This window comes from Nelumbo nucifera, chromosome 2, assembly GCF_055504915.1.
Source record: "Nelumbo nucifera cultivar China Antique chromosome 2, China Antique-T2T, whole genome shotgun sequence".
In the NCBI taxonomy this organism is placed as follows: domain Eukaryota; kingdom Viridiplantae; phylum Streptophyta; class Magnoliopsida; order Proteales; family Nelumbonaceae; genus Nelumbo; species Nelumbo nucifera.
Window position 1 is genome coordinate 39027699 of NC_142650.1, and position 23794 is coordinate 39051492.

Genomic DNA, 23794 nt, shown 5'->3' on the forward strand with positions numbered 1-23794 from the left:
AGTGATACAGGGGAAATATTTGATGATCCTGGAAGGTGTAGACGGCTAGTGGGGAAGCTGAACTATTTGGCTATCACGACACCAGACATCTCCCTTGCAGTTAGTGTGGTGAGCCAATTTATGCAGAACCCTCGGATACCTCACTGGGATGCAGTTCTTAGAATTGTAAGGTACCTGAAAGGAGCTCTAGGCCGTAGGTTATTGTACAAACCAGGAGGAAAACTTGAAGTAATTGGGTATACAAATGCAGATTGGGTAGGCTCTGTGTCTGATAGAAGATCTACTACAGGTTACTGCACATTTCTTGGAGGAAAGCTTGTGACATGGAAGAGTAAGAAGCAGACGGTTGTGGCAAGGAGCAGTGCTGAAGCCGAATACAGAGCCATGGCACACACTACATGCGAATTAGTATGGCTGAGGAATCTCCTACAAGAAATCGGGTTCTCCATGGATAGACCTATGAAATTGTACTGTGACAATCAAACTGCATGCCACATCTCATCCAACCCTGTTTTTCATGAGAGAACAAAGCACATAGAGATTGATTGCCACTTTGTGAGGGAGAAGGTCCTTACTGGAGAGATAAGCACAGAACATGTGGGCTCAGGTGATCAGTGGGCAGATTTGTTTACAAAAGGCTGAACTATATATGTAACAAGCTGAGATTATATGACATATATTCTCCAGCTTGAGGGGGAGTGTTAGAGCTAGCCGAATAAGGGTAGATTAGTCATTTTATTTTTGTTAAGTTATGTGCTTATGTGGCAGTCTTAATAGACTTCCTGTCCCATACTTAAGTGGGGGCAGTTTAGTCTTTGTACTACTAATTAGAGGCTAATCCATATTAAGGGTCGACTGATAGGGATTAATCTATCAAGTTCGACTGTTCTCTTCATCTTCTTCTTCTTCTTCTCTTCTCCTGGTTCGAACTACTGTAGCTACAGAACAAACAATATGCTATTTCTGTAGTGTGTACACTATACAACATTGTATCTCATTGTATTTTTTCTTCTCTTGTAAAGATTTTGTCCTTTTATTCTTTTAATATAAAATACTGTTTCTGGGTTGGATTGACTGATTGAGACCAACCGAGCAGTCTTTGGCTCTTCCTGGTTTCTCTCTTTCTTTCTAGGTTAACAAAAGAAACATTACAGCAGGGATTTTTTGAGAAAAACAGATTTGGCAAGTGGGAGTTGGTGGTAACAAAGTTTGTTTCCAGTTCTTGTGAGCTAGAGATATCTGAATTGATGTCAGATAAAGGAGATGAGGCTATTAAAAGTCAGAAAAATAGAAAAAGATGTTGGGGAAAAAGAATTAAGCATGGAAACAGATAAGACACTTGTTACTATAGTTCATGAGGAGCTGCAGAAGTTGAAGAAGGGAATAGCATAAGAACAGTAAGTAATTGGAGGCAGTTTTTCAAAACTGATGATGTAGGTGAGAAGGAGTTTTGTGGAAATTGTGAGGAGGTAAATGACCTCTGGAAGTAGAGGATGAGGGAATGGTGAGAGGTAATAGAACTGAAATCAGAATCCCACTAAATCCCCCCCCCCCAAAAAAAAAAAAAATGAAGGTATCTAATAATGGTCAGTTGATTCATGTAACAAAGGTCTTTTCCAAATTGAAAGATGGCCTCATTGGCGGAGGCCCAAGTAGTAAATTCAAGAGGATGTACAAAAGAAAGAGAATGGAAGTCATGACCAGCTTGAACAGAAAGGAGGTTGGAAGAGCTCCTTCAAATCAAGTTCCAGATTGTTTGAAGAAGGGTTCAACTTCGGTTGCTCGTGAAGAAGATGTCTCGTTAAGAGAGGAGGGGCTGCCAAGGGCATTGGATGAAATAGAGAAAGAGAATGCAGAAGGGAAAGAGGAAGAAGAGGAGGTGATTGTTGATCAAGTGAGAAAAATAGAGAAGTGTGGATTTGGAAAAGATTGTGGAAATTGAAGTCCAAGTAAGCAAACTGTTGGGGTTATCTTTCATCAGAGGGGAGGAATTTGTGGGGAAAATGTTTTGGGAATTGGAGAAGAAGTTTCCTTTGAGTGGAAATTTCTAATGTGGATCTCTGAATGGTAGATGGTTTTCGTTAAAGTTGGGTATGGTTAATGGAAGGTGTAGGGAGAGAAGTTGGGTCCTTTGTGGGTTTTGGGTTTGACAAGGAAGGGTTTCTTTAATGTTTTAAGGGTTAAGCTCAGGAAAAACTATTGTGTTGTAAGGGCTTGGAGGGTTTTGGATTTTGGGCTTTGAGCTTCTATCTCCTCTGTGTGGGTAATATCATGTCACCTTTTATTTTGTGGTTTTTCTCTTTTAATAAAATTTCCTTTTTTTTATTTATTAACCAAAAAAAAGCACAACATTAAAAGTCTTAGGCCATGTTTGGTTCAATTCTCATTCTTATACAAGACAAAATTTTAAAATGGACAAGAATTGATAAAAATAGGCAGAATGAAAAAATATTGCTATGAACCAAACACTTTTTTTCCTAAATATGAATTCTTTTCAGACTGAAAATTGTCCTATTTGCTCATTTTCATTCTTAAAAAAAGACTGCCAGTATTCATAAACCGCCAGCCTAGGTCTCCAAAACTGTTGATATAGATGTTTACTGGTGGATGGCCGGCAGTCAATGTCTGTCGAGGTGAGTTTCCATGGTAGTCCGCTAATAAACATCTATGGCAGCAGTTTTGTTGTCAGAGTTTCCTCAATGAATGAAAATGAGCAAGATGGGGTATGATTATTTTTCATGATGCAGGCTACCTCAATTTTTGTGCTATGGGATGGTTTTTCTTTCTTAAAAGAATGTGGCCCATGGCAAGAATTTTGTAACCGAACACTCTAATGTTATTCATTCTTGCCCATTCATGTCTAGAATGAGCAAAAATTAAAAGAATGAGGCCCAAAGTAGTTAACCAAGCATGGCCTTAATTGCTCGTGTCCCACACTACCTAAGAGGAGCAACATAAGTACTAAATAGGGATAAGCAAAAACAAAACACAGAGAGAAACAAATCTTCCCATCTACCGACCATTCCCAACACAATGCAAATATGTTCCTGACTTGGTGGAGATAGGAAAGATGGGAGTTTGACCTACACAGAAACCTATTGATCAAAACCAGAGGACAAATTGTTCTGATGGAGATTTATCGGCTAATATTGGAGGTTATTAGAGGCTTGTTGGCAGGCTGCTATATTTGTGTATGACCAATCTAGGTATTTCATATGCAGGGAGTGTAATATGTCAAAATATTTATATCTTAAGAAGCATCTAAGTAGAGGCCTTTTGTTTGCTAAGCATGATCACATGAGGGTACATGCCTTCATATGCTAATTGCGTTATGGTCTTTGGATGATAGGTGATCTACATTTGGTTTTTGCACTCTTGTTGGAGGTATTTACCTTAGAAGCAGTAAGAAACAATCATTTCTAGCCAGATCTAGTACTCAGGCCAAGTATAGAGCCATGACACATGGTGCATTGGAGCTTTTATAGGTTGGATCTTTGCTTGGAGAACTGGGGATATGGACAGAGCAATCACTGATGCTGTATTGTGATAATCAGGCTGCCATAAATATTATAATACTTTCTAACATGAAAGGGCCAAACTTATTGAGATCGATTGACATTTTATTAGAGAGAGTTACTCTACCAGGTGGTTGAACTTTCTTACCATCCTATAATGTCTCATCTGAACACATTCTGACATGACCTCTTGATGTAGCAGAATGTACTTGGTTAGATAATAAACTCTCTCTATCTCGACACCACGAAAGGATTACTTTTAATCTTTTATTACATGGCAGAGTGCAGTAAAAGTTATATTGCAGTCTAATTGTTGGCATAGAGTGGTTCCAGGAGGTCATAACGGCTACAGCTGATCTTTCATAGATCCATCTTCAATTGTTGTTTATTTAGAACTATTATTTTGTTAAATGCACTTCTTGTTAGTTTTTCAAGACATTTATTCTATTATAGAGTGATGCTGTTACAGTGTATGTCCACATTTTGAGTTCGTTTTAAGCACTTGTTAGTTATTTGAACATCACAATTCTTCTTTTCTCGTAGTATCTCACCATGTTATCAGCATTTTACTTTACTGGATGACATTTTATGGCCATTTGCTATTGCTCCGGCTGTGTTTTTACATTTATTTATTTACTTACTTGAATGCACTATTTCAGGCTAACTAGTTGTACTGTACCAAGATTATTAATTATTTTCACTAATGTAGTTACATATTGAAAGTTTTCTTTTTTAATGGTCTGTTTTTTAACAGGGTTGAGCTTTGGACTTGATGCACTTGCTGCTTTAGAAGGAACCTTGTTGTTCGAGGAGATAATGCAAGCCAAAGAGGTTATGAAGTTTTCTTTTATACTACTAGCATTCAGCTTCTCATCCTTCCTAGAAAATTTTATGGTTTAAGATTATGTTTCAAATTATTGTTGTCCAATTTATTGCTTTATCCTTATCATTTCAAGATATTGTTGAGTAAGGTGGAATTTGGATTTTGCCTCATTATATAATTAAAAAAAAAAAAAGATGAAAAAGTTGGGTGGGAGTGCTATTGACCATGTGAATGTAATATCTTTTCCATTTTGTTACAGCACTTACGCACACAATATGATGAATTGTTTCCCATGCTTTGCTGTAATCATCCTGATATATTTAAACCTGAGCTATACACATGGGACAAATTTTTGTGGGCATGTGAGCTCTGGTACTCTAATAGCATGAAGGTTGTTTTTGCTGATGGAAAGCTGAGGACATGCTTAGTACCTATTGCAGGGTTTCTTAATCATTCTGTAAGATATACTTCTCTCCTTGTTCTCAATTTCCTTTTTTTATCATTTCTATTTCTGCACCAGTGCACCTTATGGATGGTTGAAATGGGATTGAAAGAAGAAATCTTCTTAGTGAGAACAGCATTGAGTTGAGCTGCATGGTTCCTAAAGAAAAAATCTGGGAAACTTGCAGGGTTTGTCTTGTGTAATAGACCTTGTGATGCACGGTCAGATGTTGCATCATTACATTTTCAATTATGAGTTTGACATAAATGCCCTTTTTTTATTATATAACACACATTACAGGGGGATCATGGGGTGGAGACAGAGCAGGATGCATGTGAAGTTCACTGACCTTACCACAGAGAGCCTGCCAATGCGCAGGTTCGATCCTGCATCTCCTCTCTTATTGGGATGTTGACTGACCATCCAAACTACTGGGTCATCATCATCATCAACCAAGACTTATCCCAACTATATGGGCTCGGCTACATGAATCCTGTTCTGCCATTCTATTCTCTTTAATGCCATATCCATATCCAAACTACTGGGTGATCGGTAAATATCCTATATTTATTCCTATAAAGGTTGTACTCAAGGTTTTGTTTGTTTGCAGTAAAATTTCATTTACACTAGTACAAATGCATGATAATGCAAATGTGAAGAATGCAAATTATTTTCCACTTTTTCTTTACTGTATATCTGTGCTTAAGGTTTTGTTTCACTTCATCTGCGCTACAAACAAACACTATAAGGTAAAAGTCGAAACAGAAACTTACACTAGTGCAAATGAAATTGCATTGCAAACAAACCAGGCCTAATGTACAAACAAGAAGTAAAATAATGATTTTTCCTTTCCAAATATGAAGAAAAGATTGCACTTAATGTAGTAAAGTCTTCACTGGTATTCTGAACCCTGACCTCAAAGCTTTCCTCTTTTCTTTGCAGCTATGCCCACACATAATGCACTATGGAAAAGTGGATTCAGTAACAAATTTCCTGAAATTTCCTTTATTGCTACCTTGCAGAGAAGGAGAACAATGCTATCTTAGCTATGGAAACTTTTCAAGTTCTCATCTAATTACCTTTTATGGCTTCCTACCAAAAGGAGATAATTCCTGTGATGTAATTCCATTAGGTAATGTTCTCACAATGATGTGTTTCATCAATCACATTTTTTACTACTTACATCTGTTTTGTTGATAACTAGGGTTATTTAGAAACCTCCCAAATGAAGTTTTCACTTGATCCTATTCAGATCGAATAAAATAGAATAATAAGAGGAAAAAGAAGAAGAAATCAGTCTTAGAAATCTCAGCCTTGAAGTTGAAGAGAAGGAATTGGGAGAGAGATAGGAGAACTAGGGATGAAACAATAGAGATTGAAGAGTCAATTTGATCTCTAACTGCTGCCCAGTTTTATTCAATCAATAATAATAAGCAAATTACAACTTTGCAATAGAGAAAGAAAATAACATAATGTAAAATGCCAACACTATAAATTAAAAGAAACAATAAGAGTTAAAAAATAAAAGAAAAGAGGAAGGTCTCTTGAAAGGAGAACAAGAAGTAGAGTTTGAGAGAAGAGGGAAGAGAGCCAATAATGATCCGGCCGCCTCTCCCATTTTCCTTTATACTTAAAGGGTAAAAAATATACAATGTCAAATATGTCCTCAATAGGGCGATTACTGTTGACACACTTAAACATAACCTTAACAAACGTTAAAATCATGGGCCTTGGGCCCAATAACATTAACTAAATAGCAAAAGCATATAATTAGGGTGGCAATTTTTCACCCAACCCGCCCATTTAAATGGGTTGGGTTGGGTTGGGTTGTGGATAACCATTAGGTTAACCATTACAGACATAAGTATTAATCCTTAGCCTTTTTTTAATTTTCTTCATTTGAACTAAATAATTTATAATTAATGCATTAATTTTCTATTAATTATTGACTAAATTTAGTTTTGTCTTGAATCAACACACTTCGCCCAACATAAATCCAAATCAATTTGACCCGAGTTTGGACCAGTTCAATGCAGTCTGACCCGACACAACATATACCGATCTGGGTTGACCCGAATCCGGAATAGAGCCCGGGTGGGATGGTTGGGTACCGCTTGCTCTGCCCGGTTTGGGTTGTCTTGTCCAACCAGTATTCACACAGACCGACCGACCGACCCGATACAAGCCGATCCGGGTCGACTCAAATCCAAAGCAGTTTCGGGAGGGATTGTTCGGTGTCCACATGCTTTGACTAGCCTGGACCGTCCGGCCCGAATATGGACCGACCCGATTTACTTATGTCGATCCGCTTCGGGTCAGTCGGTTCGGTCCCAAACCCGTGCACAAGCCTGATATGGTCCGGTCCAAGTCAATCCACCATCGACTGAACCTGTCCGGTCCGACCAGATTGATCCAGATCTAAACGGCCCAACCACCCTTAATGTGATTAACTCGAAGATAATCCAATTAGATCATTCAAGTTGGTTTGACCAGTTTGAACCTAAGTGGTTCGATCAAACCCAAAATCCGGACATAGTCAAATGGCTTCGCCGCTTGTGTAAAAATAACATGCATGTAATGTGATTTGAACCTTCACCACTTGTGTAAATAGTAACTCCAATTACCACCAAGCTATGACCAACTTATTTGTTAAGAGAGAGTTAGTTTGTTTTTTAAGTCCATAAATATAAGATTAATGGGTTTGGGTGGGTTGGATTGGGTTAAAGCGGGTTTGGGTTGAACCCAACCCATTTAATTTTATATAACCATTAATGGGTTGGCGGGTTAGATGGGTTGGGTTGAAGCTCAACCCAAACCCAACCCACCCAATTGCCACCGCTACATATAATAGTAAATCCTCGACACTCCCCAATTTGGGAATAAATGTCACACATTTCCAACTTGTGTAGATCATGTTCAAGCTTGTTTTTTGCAACTCCCTTGGTAAATACATAAGCTAGTTGTAAGTCAAATGAAACATATGGAAGGCATACTCTTGATTGCTGCTTGATTATCATAGTACAACATCATAGGTTCCTCTATGTCATTCCAAGCTCACCCAATAAGGACTGCTTCCAAAGAAGTTTTGAGACACCATGAGCCATAGATCTGTATTACCTCCAACTAAGGTGCAAAATCCTGATGTAGACCTCCTTTCATCCAATAATCCTACCAAGTCTGCATCTATGTAGGCCTCTTGCTTCATATTCCCATGATTAATGAACTATATTCCTCAACCCGGATGATTCTTTAAGTAGGTAAGAATCCTATCAATGGCTGCCCAATGTTGAACTTGAGGAGCACGCATGTACTTGCTCGCAATCAATAAACTAACCTATGATACCTCCCTACATCCTTTATTAGCTCACCATCTGAGGCATTAATCTTGTGGTTTTGATCAATAGGTGCATCAGTTGGTTTAACTCAAAGTTTTCTAATCTCCTGTAATAAGTCTAGCACATACTTTCTCTAGGCAACGAAGATCCCATGCTTGGACCTTGCCACCTCAATACCTAGAAAATATTTCAATTCTCCAATGTCCTTGATCTCAAACTCCTATTGTAGGGACTTTCTCAAGGCATCAATCTCGTTCAGATCTTTCCCTGCAACTACAATGTCAGCAACATATACTATTAGCACTGACACAAGGTATCCCCTTCTCTTCACAAAGAGCATATGGTCTAATTGAGTTTGTGTGTATCTAAAGCGAGTCAATGCTCCCCTTAACCTGTCAAATCATGTTCTGAATGACTGCTTGACTGCTTCAATCCATATAAGGACTTCTTTAATCCGCATACCTTTCCTCTACCTACACCATCATAAAACCCAGTTGGAAGGTCCATGTACACCTCCTACAATTCTTCATTGAGGAATCCATTCTTTACATCAAACTAAAAAAATGGCCAGGAAATTTTAAGCATATATGAAGATCTAGAAAGAAATAGGAGAAGGATGGAGCGTGCTGGAGGAGACTTCTCACTGGTAGGGAAAAGGAGGAGATTCATCAAGGTGGAATCCAAAGAACTGTTGTTGGAGCAGACATTTCATCATAAGGAAATTGCATTAAAGATTAGGGAGAGTAGAAAAGGGACAGTATTCCTGGTAGGGGAGACGATATTCTGGTTCCAAAGCTTCCTCGATGGAGCAGCGAATGTACGCTGGCGCTTGGAGTGGAGAGACAACTTCAAATCCTCTAGCAAAGAATACCTAGCCAGTAGAAGAAGGAACTCGAGAGGCTGGTTCGTGACCCTGGAAGAGAGATTTGAAAAGGGGAGAAAACAAATGATTGTAATACCAGAAGGTAGAAATCTAGGAGGGTAGATGGGGGTAGTTAATGAGTTGCATCAACTTATAACTGGGATTCGAATGTCAGAGTATCAGGGGTAGTTGGAGAAGCAGAAGCAAGTAGAAGATAGAACGATAGAGAAAAAGTTGGTGCCGAAGGAGGAGATGAAGGAGAGAAGAAAAAGACTAGAGAAGATGGGATTAGAAAATGACACAGAGGAAAATGAAATTATGGTGGTATCCCTATCCACCCCAGTTCCTAAGGTAATGATAGAAGGAGAAAGCAAAGACTGGAGGAGAAGATTACTGCTCTCTACGAAGAACATAGTGAGGGGCTGGAAACAAGTGCTGGAAGAAGTATCGAAGAAGTTGGGGCTGAAATAAACGACTATCCTCTTGTCATTCGAAGCGAACAAGGCGGTGCTGCCTGCTGGATGTGGGATTGGAAGAGGTAGACTTCACCACAGTTGAAACCAAGGAGGGCATTATAGTGGTGGAGAATTGGTGCACCTCATGTAACTCAAAGACCTTCAGCAATGGAGACTTTCGGTTGAAGTTGGTAGTTCTGCCGTTCAATCTGTGGTGTAAATCCTTGCTGGAGAAAATCGCTATCGCGTTGGCTGGAGTTCTCATCTCCTACAAGAAAACAGACCTAAAGGCTGTTGGGTTGATAGCAGGAGTGGAGCCAGATGTCGTCCCATAATCGTTCGAACTGTTAGCTGAAGGCATGTGGAGCAAGGTATGGGTTGCATTGGTATTGGAAGCGACACTATGGAGTGGGAGATCGTAGGTTGAAGAATATGGTGACATGGCAGGCTAGGTGACACATGGTGGTGATAGAGAAACCACAAGGCCCTCGTTTAAAAAACAGGTGGAGATGAGTATTGCTAGGGAAGACAAAGAGTCAAAGCTATGGAAGTTTTGGATTCCAGAATGGGAAACATGTTCAAAAAGTGGGGAAAGGAAGGCAGGAGGATTCTCTTTTAAGGAGATATTAATGAAAGGGACTGGTGTAGGGGGTGGGGTGGGCCAACAAGGGAGCAAGACAAAGGAGTGTCTGAACTCAAACGAGCCGGTGGTTCGAGCCAGGTCTAACACAACTAACTTGGCCCACCGAAAAGATAGTAAGTCAGCACATGACTTGTTAAGTCATCACGTGAAGCAACTTGATGGACCTTTGATAGATAATTTCTAGGGTCTATCATCGTCTTCAACCCCATCGAAGTCGAATGGATTGCAGAAGGGGAGCGGCTTGAGTTGGAATCCGCAGCTAGGGCTGTTCACGGGTCGAGTTGGGTCGGTTTACTGAGATTTTTCCAACCGACCCGACCTGGTCGGGTTACCTGAAATTGAAACCGAAACCGACCCTATGTTAAGCAAAACCAACCTGGTCGGTTTGAGTCGGTTTAGGTCGGTTTCGGCTCTAAGTTCAACATGGTAATAAATTGGTAAATTGGAGAAAGAAGACTGAAATTTGATGTAAAAAAGGACACCTAATTCTATTAGAGAAAGAAGACTGAAATTGGTAGGGGGGGCGAACCAAGTTAGAATAGAAGTTATCAAGAAAATAGAAAGTCAAAATGTATTAGAGAAAGAAGACTGAAATTTGTATATTTCAAGAAACCTTCTAATCTAAGTAAAAAAGGACACCTAATTCTAATTGTAATTGGTTGCCTATTTGGTGTAGAAGACCATAAAAACTAGGATCCTTTGATTCTTTTCTTTAAACTTTTCCAAAAAAATTCCTTGTCTAGTTGTCTTACAATACTTGCCATTAATGTCATTCCTAACTAGAAGACTAGAAATTAAGTTAGGTTGTAACTAGGATAGAGACAACTTAGTTAATTAGGAACTAAGTAGGTTGTAACTACTAACTAGGAGCTAACTACTAACTACTAAGTCGGTTCGGTTTGGGTCGGTTTCGGATGACCCGAACCATCATTTTATGATTTTTTACAACCCGAAACCGACCGGTGCTGAAGAAAACCCGGCCGACTCAGGTTGGGTTGGTCCGGGTTGGTCGGTTTGGTCGAGTTGGGTCTTCTTATGAACAGCCCTATCCGCAGCAAAGGAAGGTGGCCGAGCACCGTAACCCAAGATTTTCCAGACGGAGAAATGAGATACAAGAAGAAAGCGGTTCAGATTGGTGTGACTCGGAGGAAGAATCAGAGCTTTCTAGCTTAGACGAAAACTCCATAGTTGGAAGTGATCAAGTTCAGGAGAGATACGAGCTCTAGGAGTTGGACCTAAACCTAGAAGTCCTCTTCAACATTAATCTAGAAGTTCAAGCCTCTCAGTTTCAGTCCAGCCTAAAGCCGACTATAGACAAAAGGACATCGGGCATTGTAGAAGACCTTCCGTCAAAGGAAAAGGAACCAGACCAAAGCCAGAGACAGCTTTAGGGGACATCTACAGGGATGAGTGAGTCGAGCTAGGACATAAACACAGACTCGCCAAACAAGGTCAAGATGTCAGGTCCAGGCCAAGTCCACATGATTCAGAAAGATATTGACCAACCAGCAACACCCTCTGAGTTGGGAATGACGGATGCCATCCTTGAGCCCTCTCTGAGTCCTCCTACTAACACCCCAGGTTTACCAAGTATCCAAGGTAACTATAAATTTGTTTTCAGTTACTAATGGTGTTTGTGCTATCCCTATAGACGCTACAGCTGAGAACCAATGTCAAAGAGAGCCCCAGAATGCTGAAGGTGCCCAAACTGAAGGGGTAGCTAGTGATGTTGTAGGGGAGGTAGCAAAAGCTGATGATGTAGGGGAAAATAAAGAAGATCCTAGAGGGCAAACAGGGGTAGAAGAAGGTAGAGGGAAAGAAGTTGAGGATCATGGGGAGGGTGAATCTAATGAGGAAATAACACTAAGGAAATGGGCTAAGAAGATGGGGTTGAAAATTTCTTAGCTAGGTCCAGACAAGACTTAGAAGGAGTCTGGAGGGGGAAAACAAGTAAGAGGAAGGTAAGGGAGCTGGAAAAACAAAGAGGTGGGTGGGGCAAGAGGGTGAGGGAAGGTGGGAAAGGTGGAAGGAAAGGCTGAAAATAAAAGGTAAGGCAGGGCTAAGTGATGTGATGGTGAAATGAAGATTGTAAGCTGGAATGTTAGAGGACTGGGGAGAGCATCAAGGAGAAGGCTCATAAAGGAAGTGTTAAGGAGAGAAAAAGTTAGGTGTGGTGATGCTTCAAGAGTTAAAGGCACAAGAGATTGATAGAAGGTGGGTAAGGAGCGTCTAGGGAGGTAGAGGCATTGGATGGACCATGGCCCCGTCGTGTAGTCACTCTGTGGAATGAGGATAGGGTGGAATGTGTGGAGGAATTAATAGGAAGATTCTCAGTGTTAGTAAAATTGCAGAATTTAAATGATAATTTTACTTGGGTGTTAACAAATGTTTATGGGCCTAATTCGTATAGGGAAAGAAACGAGAGGCAGGAAGAACTGGCAGATGTGAGAAGTTTATGGAAAGGTCCGTGGTGCTTGGGGGATGATTTTAATGTGATCAAACATAATGCTGAATCGAATAATCCGAGACAAAGTGTAATCACGAGTATGCGGAGATTTAATAGTTTTATAGACACATTTGAACTGAAGGAAATTGGGACTGGATAAAACAGATACACTTGGACTAATTGTCAGGAGAATCCAATGTGCTCAAAGCTGGATAGGTTTCTTGTTCCTTGGGATTGGGAGGAAAATTGGATTAACATGGTAGGCAGGACATTACCCAGGATCACCTCAGATCATTGGCCAATATGTATCGGACAAGGGCTAAATGGAGAAGGGCCAAGGCCCTTTAGATTTGAGAACATATGGTTAACAGTCCCGGAGTTTGTGCAAAAGATCGAGGAGTGGTGGGAGGAAGATGACCCCCATGCTGAGTGGGAAGGGATTAGATTCCACAGGAAGCTTTGGAACCTAAAAAGAAAAAAAAAATCAAGGAATGGAATCTTAATAAATTTGGGAGGATAGAAGAGAGGAAGGTAAATCTGATAAACAGAATTGAAGAGATAAATAAGGAGGAACCAGGTTCGTTGGAAGTAGGGGAAAGAGATGAGATGTTTAATTTAAGAAAAGAGCTGGAATCCACACTCCTTAGAAAAGAAATGACTTGGAGGCAGAAATCAAGAGTGTGTTGGATCAAAGAAGGGGATGGGAACACAAAATACTTTCACATGATTGCGAATGGAAGGAAAAGGAAGAATCTGATTTCTATGTTAGAATTGGAGGATCACACAATAACTAATCATGATGAGATTGCAAAGGCCTTGGTGAATCATTTTAAATCAATCTTTAAAAGGCCTCTTTTAGGAAGATGGAATGTGGAAGGTTTAGATTGGCCAGTCCTAGAAGATGCCGATAGTAGGAGCTTGGAGAGAAAATTTTACTTGGATGAGGTGAAGAAAGCAATTTTTTCTATGTAACGCTCTAAAGAACCTGGACCCGATGACTTTACTATGGTTTTCTACCAGGACTGTTGGGAGTGGTTAAAGGACGATGTAATGCGAGTCTTTAAGGAGTTTTGTTACAGGGGGATTGTCAATAGAGGAGTAAATGCTACTTTTATTGCATTGGTCCCTAAGAAGTCAGGTGCTTGCTGTCCCAAGGACTTCAAGCCAATCAATTTGGTGACAAGTTAGTACAAAATTCTTGCAAAAGTCCTCTCCCTTCAATTAAAAAAGGTCGTCCCATCAATCATACCTCAATTCCAAGGAGCTTTCATCCGAGATAGGCAAATATCAGATCAAATACTCATTGCCAATGAATGTGTGGAGGATTTCAAGAAAGCTGGAAGGAAGGGCATTGTGTGTAAGTTGGATCTAGAGAAAGCCTATGACTTTGTGGATTGGGAGTTCTTAATTGAGGCATTAAGGAAGTGTGGTTTTGGAGCAAGATGGTGTAAATGGATTGAAGGATGCCTACAATCATCTCACTCCTTAGTGTTGGTAAATGGTGTAGTCAAGGACTTTTTTGGTGCCCTAAGAGGAGTGAGACAAGAGGACCCTTTATCCCCCTTCCTTTTCACCATATTAGCTGAGGTTTTTAGCAGATTGATCTCGAAGGCAGATGAGGTAGGTTTGTTAAAGGGTTGGAAAGTAGGGAAGGAGAGGGTGGTGGTAACTCATCTACAATTCATGGATGACATCATTATTTTTTGTGATAATGTAGACGTGTTAGAAGCAAGAAACCTAAGGATGTTGGTGAACCTTTTTGAAAAAGTGACTAATCTGACGATGAACCTTAATAAAAGTCTGGTGGCAGGGATCAATTTAGCACAAGAAGATGTTAATCTGTGGGTTGAGGAGCTAGGATGTTTAAGAAGTGATTGGCCACTGAAGTATTTAGGCCTCCCCCTTGGTTCAAATCCTAGAAATTTAGATTTTTGGAATCCAGTTGTGGGAAAAGGTTTGAAAATAAACTCGCTGCATGGAAGAGGAATTATATTTCTTTGGGGAGCAGGATTACTCTCATTAAATCTACCCTAGCAAACCTTCCAGTTTACTATCTCTCGGTGTTCAGCGTGCCTCAAGCTGTTGAAAAGAAATTAGAGAGAATAATGAGGGATTTTTTTTGGGAACCAGGAGAGAAGAAGAAAGATCACTTAGTAAGATGGGATCTAGTAACTAGGAGGAAAGAGTTTGGAGGTGTGGGGCTAGGGAGATTAAAGGAAAGGAACGAGGCTCTACTAGGAAAGTGGTTATGGAGGTTCCCACACGAAACAAACAGGTTGTGGCACAAGATTGTGACTAGTATATGTATACATGGGCTCTCAGAGAATGGTTGGGATGTTGGAGTGTCTAGCAGGGTTTCCATCGCTTCACCTTGGAAAGCAATTCACAAACTACTTCCATTGCTCCTCAATCATGTCAGGTTTGATATTAATTCAGGTAACAAAGTTAAATTTTGGGAAGATGTGTGGGTGGGTGACTCTTCTTTAAAGACCTTATCCCCCTCAATTTATACCTTGTCCTATCTTAAGGGCAAACCAGTTGCTGATTTCCTTTCCCCTTCTCCTTCATAGTTTGGTTTTGCTTGGAATCTGGGTCTCCGCAGAAATGTGAAAGATTCGGAGCTGGATTTGGTGTCTTCTATTATTCAGCTGCATGACGGGGTATTTATTGATCCTGCTAAGCAAGATACTAGACTCTGGACTCCTAATCCCTCTAGAGCTTTCAGTTGTGCGTCCTTTTTCAAAACCTTGACCTCTCCTCAACCTGGGGTACAATTCCCAGTCTGAGAAGTTTGGTGTAACCATTTTCCCCCCAAAGTAGGCATGCAAATGGATCGAATTCAAATCAAATCAGGCTAGATTCGAATTCGAAACCGATTATAAATACCAATATCCGAAATCGATTCGATATCCAACGGATATCAAGTATATCAATTCGAATTCGATTTCAATTATTAAATCGAATATTCGATTCGATTCAATCCTATTCGAGTATTCGATTTGAATCCGATTAGAAGCAGATATCAATAGGACACACTGTATACATTTTGAACAGTGGTTTAAAGCAAGCACCATGACATTTCATTACATATAAACATATATAATTCCATTTATACACAGATTTATCTGCATTTATATATAATGCCTCTAAGTAAGGAATAGAATAGAACAACCATAAGTCTATAACCACGAACCAGGAGGAATAGGAGGAGAGATACATAGACAATTCCAATTTCAATACTAAAATATGTACATGTATATTGAAGACTGCCACCAATATATCATTATGAGGCAGCAGCTAACAATGCTCTCCACCTACGGTTGGTACCATGTCATCAGGCGCTAAATCCCTTACTAAGGGAGCTCCAAGAATTGGTGGGAATGCTGGTGCAAGCTTGAGACGAGGCCCCAGCCATCATTTCCTTTGTAACACCAGCGTTACAGATGTTAGCAAGGGAGCGCATGTGTTTCATCCCATACTGAGATAGAGATCCAGAGTGTGTCTCAAATGTTCTCACCTGCACAATGGAGAGTACATACATCATTTTAGAGCAGAAACTGTACCTTGAGTCATCAGTTTAACTACAGGCCTTTAAACTGAAATCAACATAATCAGCTCCACTAGTATACATCCCTCGGCATCGTCTTCTTACCATAGTTTTAAGGCAATCCCAGTCATCTACCAGAGGCTGCCCTGCAGGCCGAACAGTCTTCAGCACTTCAGGACCTTTCTCATATCCAAACAAAAGCTTCCCAATGAACATCATGCTGTGGTCTATGTGCATCCTGTGGGACATCATATCCAGGAACTGCTTTTGAGCTTTGAATTTCTTAGGTGAGCCTTTGGGAGCTTTCCGGAACTGGCAGAACAATATAGACATATTGTGTTTATGCTTGTGCAAAACCAGCATGACAAAGCTAGCCCATAGGAAGGTTGATAAGTAAATATAATTACTAATTTGGTTTTCATAGCATCATGTGTCAGAAGTTCATCAAGATGGAAGTAACCAGTAAATATAATTACTAATTTGGTTTTCATAGGAACAATATATAATTACTAATTTAATAAGTAAATATAATTACCCCTTGGGAAGCAACCAGTTGGTTGCCAATGGGTCTATATAGTTAAACACCATAAAGATGGAAGTATTGAATGGTTCAAAACCTGACTTGTTGCTAAGGGATATATACAAACTTATGGTGTGGATTATTTAGAGACCTTCTCACCAATGGCCAAGATAGGCATTGTACGGGTAAACATCTCCTTAGATGCCCGTTTTGCTTGGCCCTTGTTTCAGCTCGTTGTCCAAAAAAGGCTTTCCTCCTTTCCTCCATGATGATTTTCAGGAAGAGGTGTATATGGAGCATCTCCTAAGTATATTGCTTAGGGAGAGTTAGGAAAGGTATGTCGGTTGAAGAAGGCTATCTATGGGCTAAAGTAGTTACCACAAGCATGGTTTGGTCACTTCGTGTGGTGCAAGATTTTGGTTTGAAACAATGCAATGTTGATCACTTCGTGTTTAGTAGGGATTCTTCATCTACAAAAATCATCCTGGTAGTTTATGTTGATGATATTATTCTTATTGGCAATGATGCACATGGAACTAGCGAGTTAAAATAGTTCCTACAGCAGCATTTTCAAACTAAAGATTTGGGAACCTTGAAGTACTTTTTGGGAATTGAGGTAGCCCAATCGAAGTGGGGAATCTCTGTCTCAACGAAAGTATGTTTTGGACATGTTAGATGAAACTGGGCTGTTGGAATCCAAGCCAGTGAAATCTACTTTGGATCCCAATGTGAAGATAACTAATAGTCAAGGGGAACCATTAGAAAACCCTAGAAGATATAGGAGACCAGTAGGCAAGCTGATATATCTCATTATCACTAGGCCTAACATTTCCCTTGGTGTTAAAAGGGTGTTTATGTATTTAAAGGGTGCTCTTGGTCGTGGGTTGTTGTATAAGAAAGGGAGAGATTTGTCCTTAGAAGGGTATTCAGATGCAGATTGAGCAGGGTCTCCAATGGACAAGAAGTCTATTGCAAATTATTGTATTAGAGCAGTTCGACATAGAGTTGAATCAGGTGTCTAAGTTCACTCGCCCAAAAAAGAATAAATTATATTAGCTCTAAAAAGTATGAAAGGATGGTTATGTCCTTTACAGGCAAGGGAAATACAAATACAAGCAATAAAGAAAAAACATAATAAGATAAGATACAAGCAAAGTAGAATATAAATATGGTCCCAGCATCCCATATCTCTACACCCCCTTCAAACTGATACTAGGAAATAAGAATTAGTTTGTCACTAAGAAATTGATGGCGAGCACATGTTAGAGCTTTGGTAAAGAGATTTGCTAGTTGAAGATTAGAAGGCACATGAGGAAGGGTAATATGGCCTACAAGGTGTAGATCCCTGATGATGTGGCAACCAACCTCAATATGTTTATTCTTTCATGGAATACCAGGTTTAAGGCAACCTCGATTGCATTGATATTATCTGCATAGAGAGGGATAGAAGAAGAATAAGAAAGAATAATGTCATTCGAGAGAGCGCGAAGCCACACCAATTTACTAAAGGTCAAGAACATTGCGTGGTATTCTGCCTCATTGGATGATTTAGAGACTATTTGTTGTTTCTTACACCTATGATCTGAAGGAGTCCCTAAGAAAAACATACCACCCTGTAGTAGAGCGTCTAGTGTCAGGGCACCTATCCCAATCTGCATCAGAATAGGCCTTAAGAGTGAATGGGGAGGATGAAGAAAAGAAGAGGCCATGAGATAGGGTCCCTTGAACATAATGAATAATTCGATGAACTATGGACAATCTGACCTACATATGAAATGTCCAGTTGAGACAAACTGGCCTACATATGAAATGTCCAATTGAGTCACTGTAAGGTATGTAAGACTATCAACCAAATGCCGATAAGAGATAGCATCAACAAGGAGTTCACCATCTACCTTAGAAAGCTTATGATTAAAGCTCAAGAGGTGTATCAACCTGTTTATCATCCGTCAGAAATTCTAATTTCACCAAATCAAGAGTGTAGTTTTGTTTGATTGACAAAGTACCCACGATTAGAATGGGACACTTCTAAGCCTAATAAGTAAGATAGAAGACCAAGATCTTTCATCTTGAACAAGTGATTGGGAGTTTGTTTCAAGGAAGAAATACCATCAACTTCATCTCCAGTAATTAGAATATCATCTATACATAACAACAAAAAAGTGATGCCATAGGGACTCCTAAGGGAGAAAAAAGAATAGTCTACAAAACTTGAGTAATCCAGCATCAGTAATGATGGACCTAAATTTCTCAAACCAGGCCCTAGGCACTTGTTTGAGGTCATACAAAGACGACTTCAATCAACAAACCAACTCAGGTGCAGCATTATACCTAGGAGGTAGCTTCATATGCATTGCTTTCTACAAGTCTCCATGTAGGAAGGCATTTTTCACATCTACCTAAGGAATAACTCACTTCTTAATAGTAGAGATAGCAAGAATCATGCACACTGTGGTCGTTTTTGCTACAAGAGCAAAAATCTCTTCATAGTTGATGCCATATTCTTGCTTTTAACCTTCTACAACTAGGTGGGCTTTATATCTATCAAGGCTCCCATATGACTTCAATTTTATTGATTACACCCAACGACTGCCAATAACAGAAGCATCTAGTGGAGGATGAACTAGGTCCCATGTATCATTTTCTAGTATTGCCTGAACTTCAGCATCCAATACAAAAAAGGAACTATGGCCAGATGGGAAGCCATAGCAGTCAAGTGGGTGTGAAACATGAGTAGAACGATGTAAAGGTGTACCTAAGATGAATCAAAAGTAGAAGAGAGTGGAGTACTTATTGGATCAACAAGAGATAGAGATCCAACAACTAGAAGTGGAGGGGGCAAAGGTGCATGGGCTGGAGCAATTTGATGCCTCTTCATGTAGACTTGGAAGCAATGTTTTCGAACCATCGTTGACTTGGATGGTCAGACCATTCAGCTTGGGAACCGTACAGGCAAATGGTTCCATTTTACCTAAACCTGGTCCTTGGCCAAAAACCATTGATTTGGTTAGCGACCCGTTAACCCAAGCGATTAAACCATTAACCCATTCAATGGTTTTTGGCCATTTTTTATTTTAACTAATTTTAATTATTTTTTATTTTTTAAGTTGGAATGGTCCGTTTGTTCAAACTGTCGACCTAGAAACCTGTGGCTAGAATGGTTCTAGTTCCGGGTCAGTTTTTAAAACCTTGCCTACAAGGGTCATGAAGAAGGAAAAGATGATAAAGAAGAATCTATTGACCCTACAGAATCAAAAGGGATACAAAAACAAATAAGAAGTAGATGATTTTACCATGTGAGAAAAGAAAGAGATATTTTCCAAAGAGACTACATTTTGAGAGATACACACATGACAAAGTTGGGGATCATAGCAAAGAAAATCCTTGTTCTATATCCCACAAAAGCACACATAGCTGCCTAAGAAGTAAGCTTTGCGTGCTCATGAGGAAGAGACCAATGCAATGGGGAAGTGAAGGGGAAGGGGCATAGATTTGGGAGGCAATTTTCTCTTGAGTTTGATAAGAGACCTTCATCTACAACTTCTTGTCTTCTTTGTACTACTAGTGATGTTTTGCATTCCCATTGTAATAATTTGTGGCATAAACATTTAGGCCACACACATGCTAAGAACTTGGGTCATTTGTTTTCTTTTGGTTACTTGCCTACTGTTACTTTTGTTTTTAAGGATATTGATAAATCTTACATAACTAGTGATCTTAGCAAAAGTCATATTTTACCTTTTCCATCTTCTTCTAAGCATGTTATTGTTCCTTTTCAAGTAGTACATAGTGATGTTTGTTCATCTTCTGTTATATCTAGACTTGGCTATAGATATTGTCTTATTTATTGATGATTGCACTAGATACACTTGGGTTTGCTTTCTCCAAAAGAAATCAGAAGTACTTTCCACTTTTCAGAACTTTTACACTATGGTAATGACCTATCATAATGCCATCGTTGACATCCTATGTTTAGATTCAGGGGGACAATATTTGGATAGAAAAAATGGAGAGTTCCAAACTTACCTAAAGAAGCTTGGAATTCTGTCCCAAAGATCTTGCCCAGGAACTCCTCAACAAAATGGAGTTGTCGAATGCAAAACCCAACACATCTTGAGCATGGTGAGATTCTTTCTACTTGACTCCCATGTCCCTGTTATCTTTTGGGTGGAGGCGACCAAAACTGTTGTGTATCTCATTAACATCATTCCATCATCACTTCTCAATAACCAATCACCATTCAATTGTCTCTTACATTGTTCACCAAACTATTCTATATTTATCTCTTTAATTGTATTTGTTTTGCGCATCTCCCTCCCCGTGAGCGCACTAAACATATTGCTCAATTGGCTATGTATGCCTTTATAGGGTACAATTTAGAACACAAGGGCTTTCTCTTTTATGAACTTATGATCCTAAAGTTCGTCTTCTTCACATATCTCAAAATGTAATCTTTCTTAAAAATGTGTCCTTTGAACACATTATTAAATTACCTGCACCATCCTCCTCCATTTTGTATAACTTTGCTCCTGAAGGTGATTTTGAATCTTCAATTACCACTTCTAGTCTACCTTAGGAAGTATCCAACTGCACTAGTGCCTATGCTTCCTCCTCCATCATCAACTCCAGTTGTCTGCTCCTCATTTGCTTCTCATGCAAGTGATCCTCCACCTCCTACTCCAACTCCTTCACATCTTTCTTATAAAGTTTCTCATTCTCTTGACCACTATGGATTTCCTACAACCTATAGCTAGCCTAGAGTTTCTCATCCTCCTTTACCCAAGGAACTGAGAAAGGTGTTCCTCAGCCTAAGGTGGAAGACAACTTTTACAACCTTGGCGTGTATAATATCTAGCCTAGCTTGAGGAAGAGCCTTCTAAGGTGCCTATTCAGGGGTATTTTTGTTCTTTCTTAGTTTTGTTAATGAGGGATTATATTGTAATTATGCACATATTAGTGACAAGTGTAAATCCTAATGAGAATGCTACAGCCAGAACCTTTTGCCTAACTTATTTCTGCGCTCTTTTATCTTTTTCCTCGTTCACCCTGTTCAAAGTGTACAATTATTAACACCTCTTGGACTCATGTTACACCATAAAACATGATATCATTTGTAATCCTGCCTTGAGATACTAATCAATCAAAAGTCTGATTACACTTAAGAAATCAGATGGTTAGGAAATTTTAAGTGGGGCTTCTACCTGATGGTAAATCACAATATGTGCATTGTCAATTGATAAAATTTTATGTGCACTTGCAATGAGGTTTGCTTCTTCCAAACTGCCTGTTATCAATTAGGTGTTTATATTAAATTCCTAAAATCTCTTTTTATATGCGTTTCTTAAATTCTGTCAAGGTTTGACTTAACTTTCTTCTCCATGTTTCCCTGCAGATATAAATACCCCCGAGGCCAATGATTCTGGGGATTGCCTGGAATCTGATCCCATGCACATGGTGCGGGGAACATGGCTTTCAAGCAATCATGATATCTTTTATTATGGCCTGCCACCTCAGTTATTAGATCATTTTCGAGATGATAAGCTACACAAGAAAACCTATGTACTTCCCTTTCTCTGGTTAATGATATGCTGTTTTTTTTTTTCTTTTCTTGAGTGATGATTTACATAGATTTTGCATCATTAAATGATGATTTACATAGTTTTTGCATCAATTGCATGATATAGATCCCATACGTGGATAATTAATTGTTCATTTCTTAGATCATATTGCTAACTGTACATTCTGGGAGAAGTAGAAAGATGTATCAGTGATTGATTATTTGCTAGCAGATTATATTTGCATGTATCATTCAATTGGGTGCATTGGAGATGATCAAATCTCTCGTGGCATTTTGCCCAATGTACATTTATACTTTGTCAAGCGTCTGTCAGTACACCCTCAACAGCTCAACTTATCTCAGCTAAACATTTTCCTAATTACATGGGGTTTGATTACATGAATCCTATTCTATGTTCCCTATGTGCCCTTAAGTTATTTTACTACTTCAACCCACGTCCCTTTTAGTCTGCCCCTGATGGTCTTCTCTACTCATGATAATACCATCTTAGTCTACTTTCCCATATTTTGCCTCCGGTAGGTGGCAAAATGCCATGAGAGATTTGGCATGCCTAATGAATGCTATTACTTTTCTAATTTTCTAACTACAATCCATTGATTATGCAATTATATTCATGTTCAATACTAATTCAAAATTACTGATTTATTATATTTTCTCAAATAAATTTGTGCATGCATAGGACTACTTGGTAAAGGAGGTAGAAATCCTGGAACTACTCCAGTCAGTCTTCAATGAGATGATGGATGGACTTGGTGAATATGATTATACAGAAAGGTATATGAATTTTAAACCTAAAATAAGTTTCATTGTTCGTTGATAAGCTACTGTATTTTCTAAAATGAGGTACTCATCTTCACAGTGATAATCTAAATTGGGACGTAAAGCTAGCACTGGAATTTAAAGATTTGCAAAGGAGAATCATCTCTTCGGTTTTGGCATCATGTTCCTCTGGTCTCAAAATGTTGGAAACTGAACTTAATCAAATTTATTCGAAATCTGACAAGGATGGACTTGCCTAGATAGATTGGACCCATTTGGGGTTGGGGCTCCGTTACAAGAATGGGCAAAATGGTCTTTCCAACAAAGAAGACCATACTTCGCATCCTGTCCAACTGGTAATACCTTCCTTCTCTCGAATGTATGGATGTCACGCCACACTGTCAGTGAAATGTCATTTTCTAACCTAATGGTTGAGTCTTGTTTCCCTCAGCTGATGCTGTAAGAAACTTGAAGCTTGGAATATTAATTGATTATTTATAATGACACGACAGATTCGATTCTTGAAGCATATATAGGTACTGCTTTATTTTTTTCTTTTATTCTTTTGTTTTTTTAATAGAATAGCTCAACCAAAACCCTTATTTTAGTTAGTAAAAGGACAAGAAAAGGCATGGGTTCTACCCAGGAAAGCATGCGCCGTGCTTTTATGTGGTCAAAATGCTTATACAGGCTTCTATAAAAAAAAAAAAAAAAAACAAAGGAAATGCTTATACAGGCATTAAAAAAAGGGAGAATGACCAATCAGCCCATAGCAGAATTTTATAGTACATCGTGTGTATCCGTATTTATCCGTTAAAAAAATGAAGTATGCAAAAATGCAAAATTGACTTTGTTTAATGCCCCGGTGA

At 39.2% G+C, this 23794-nt stretch overlaps 1 protein-coding gene across 1 annotated transcript in view; it reads left to right on the top strand.

Annotated features, from left to right (window-relative positions):
- The window catches only part of LOC104599142 (SET domain-containing protein), a 94429-nt gene extending 70973 nt beyond the window's left edge, over positions 1–23456 (top strand). The window contains exons 7-12 of the mRNA XM_010261541.3: positions 4270–4346; positions 4598–4795; positions 5723–5912; positions 21981–22147; positions 22846–22940; positions 23026–23456. Of these exons, the coding sequence (XP_010259843.1) occupies positions 4270–4346; positions 4598–4795; positions 5723–5912; positions 21981–22147; positions 22846–22940; positions 23026–23185 (887 nt within the window). The 3' untranslated portion in view covers positions 23186–23456. The remainder of the gene's footprint in view (positions 1–4269; positions 4347–4597; positions 4796–5722; positions 5913–21980; positions 22148–22845; positions 22941–23025) is intronic.
- Positions 23457–23794: the final 338 nt, after the last annotated feature.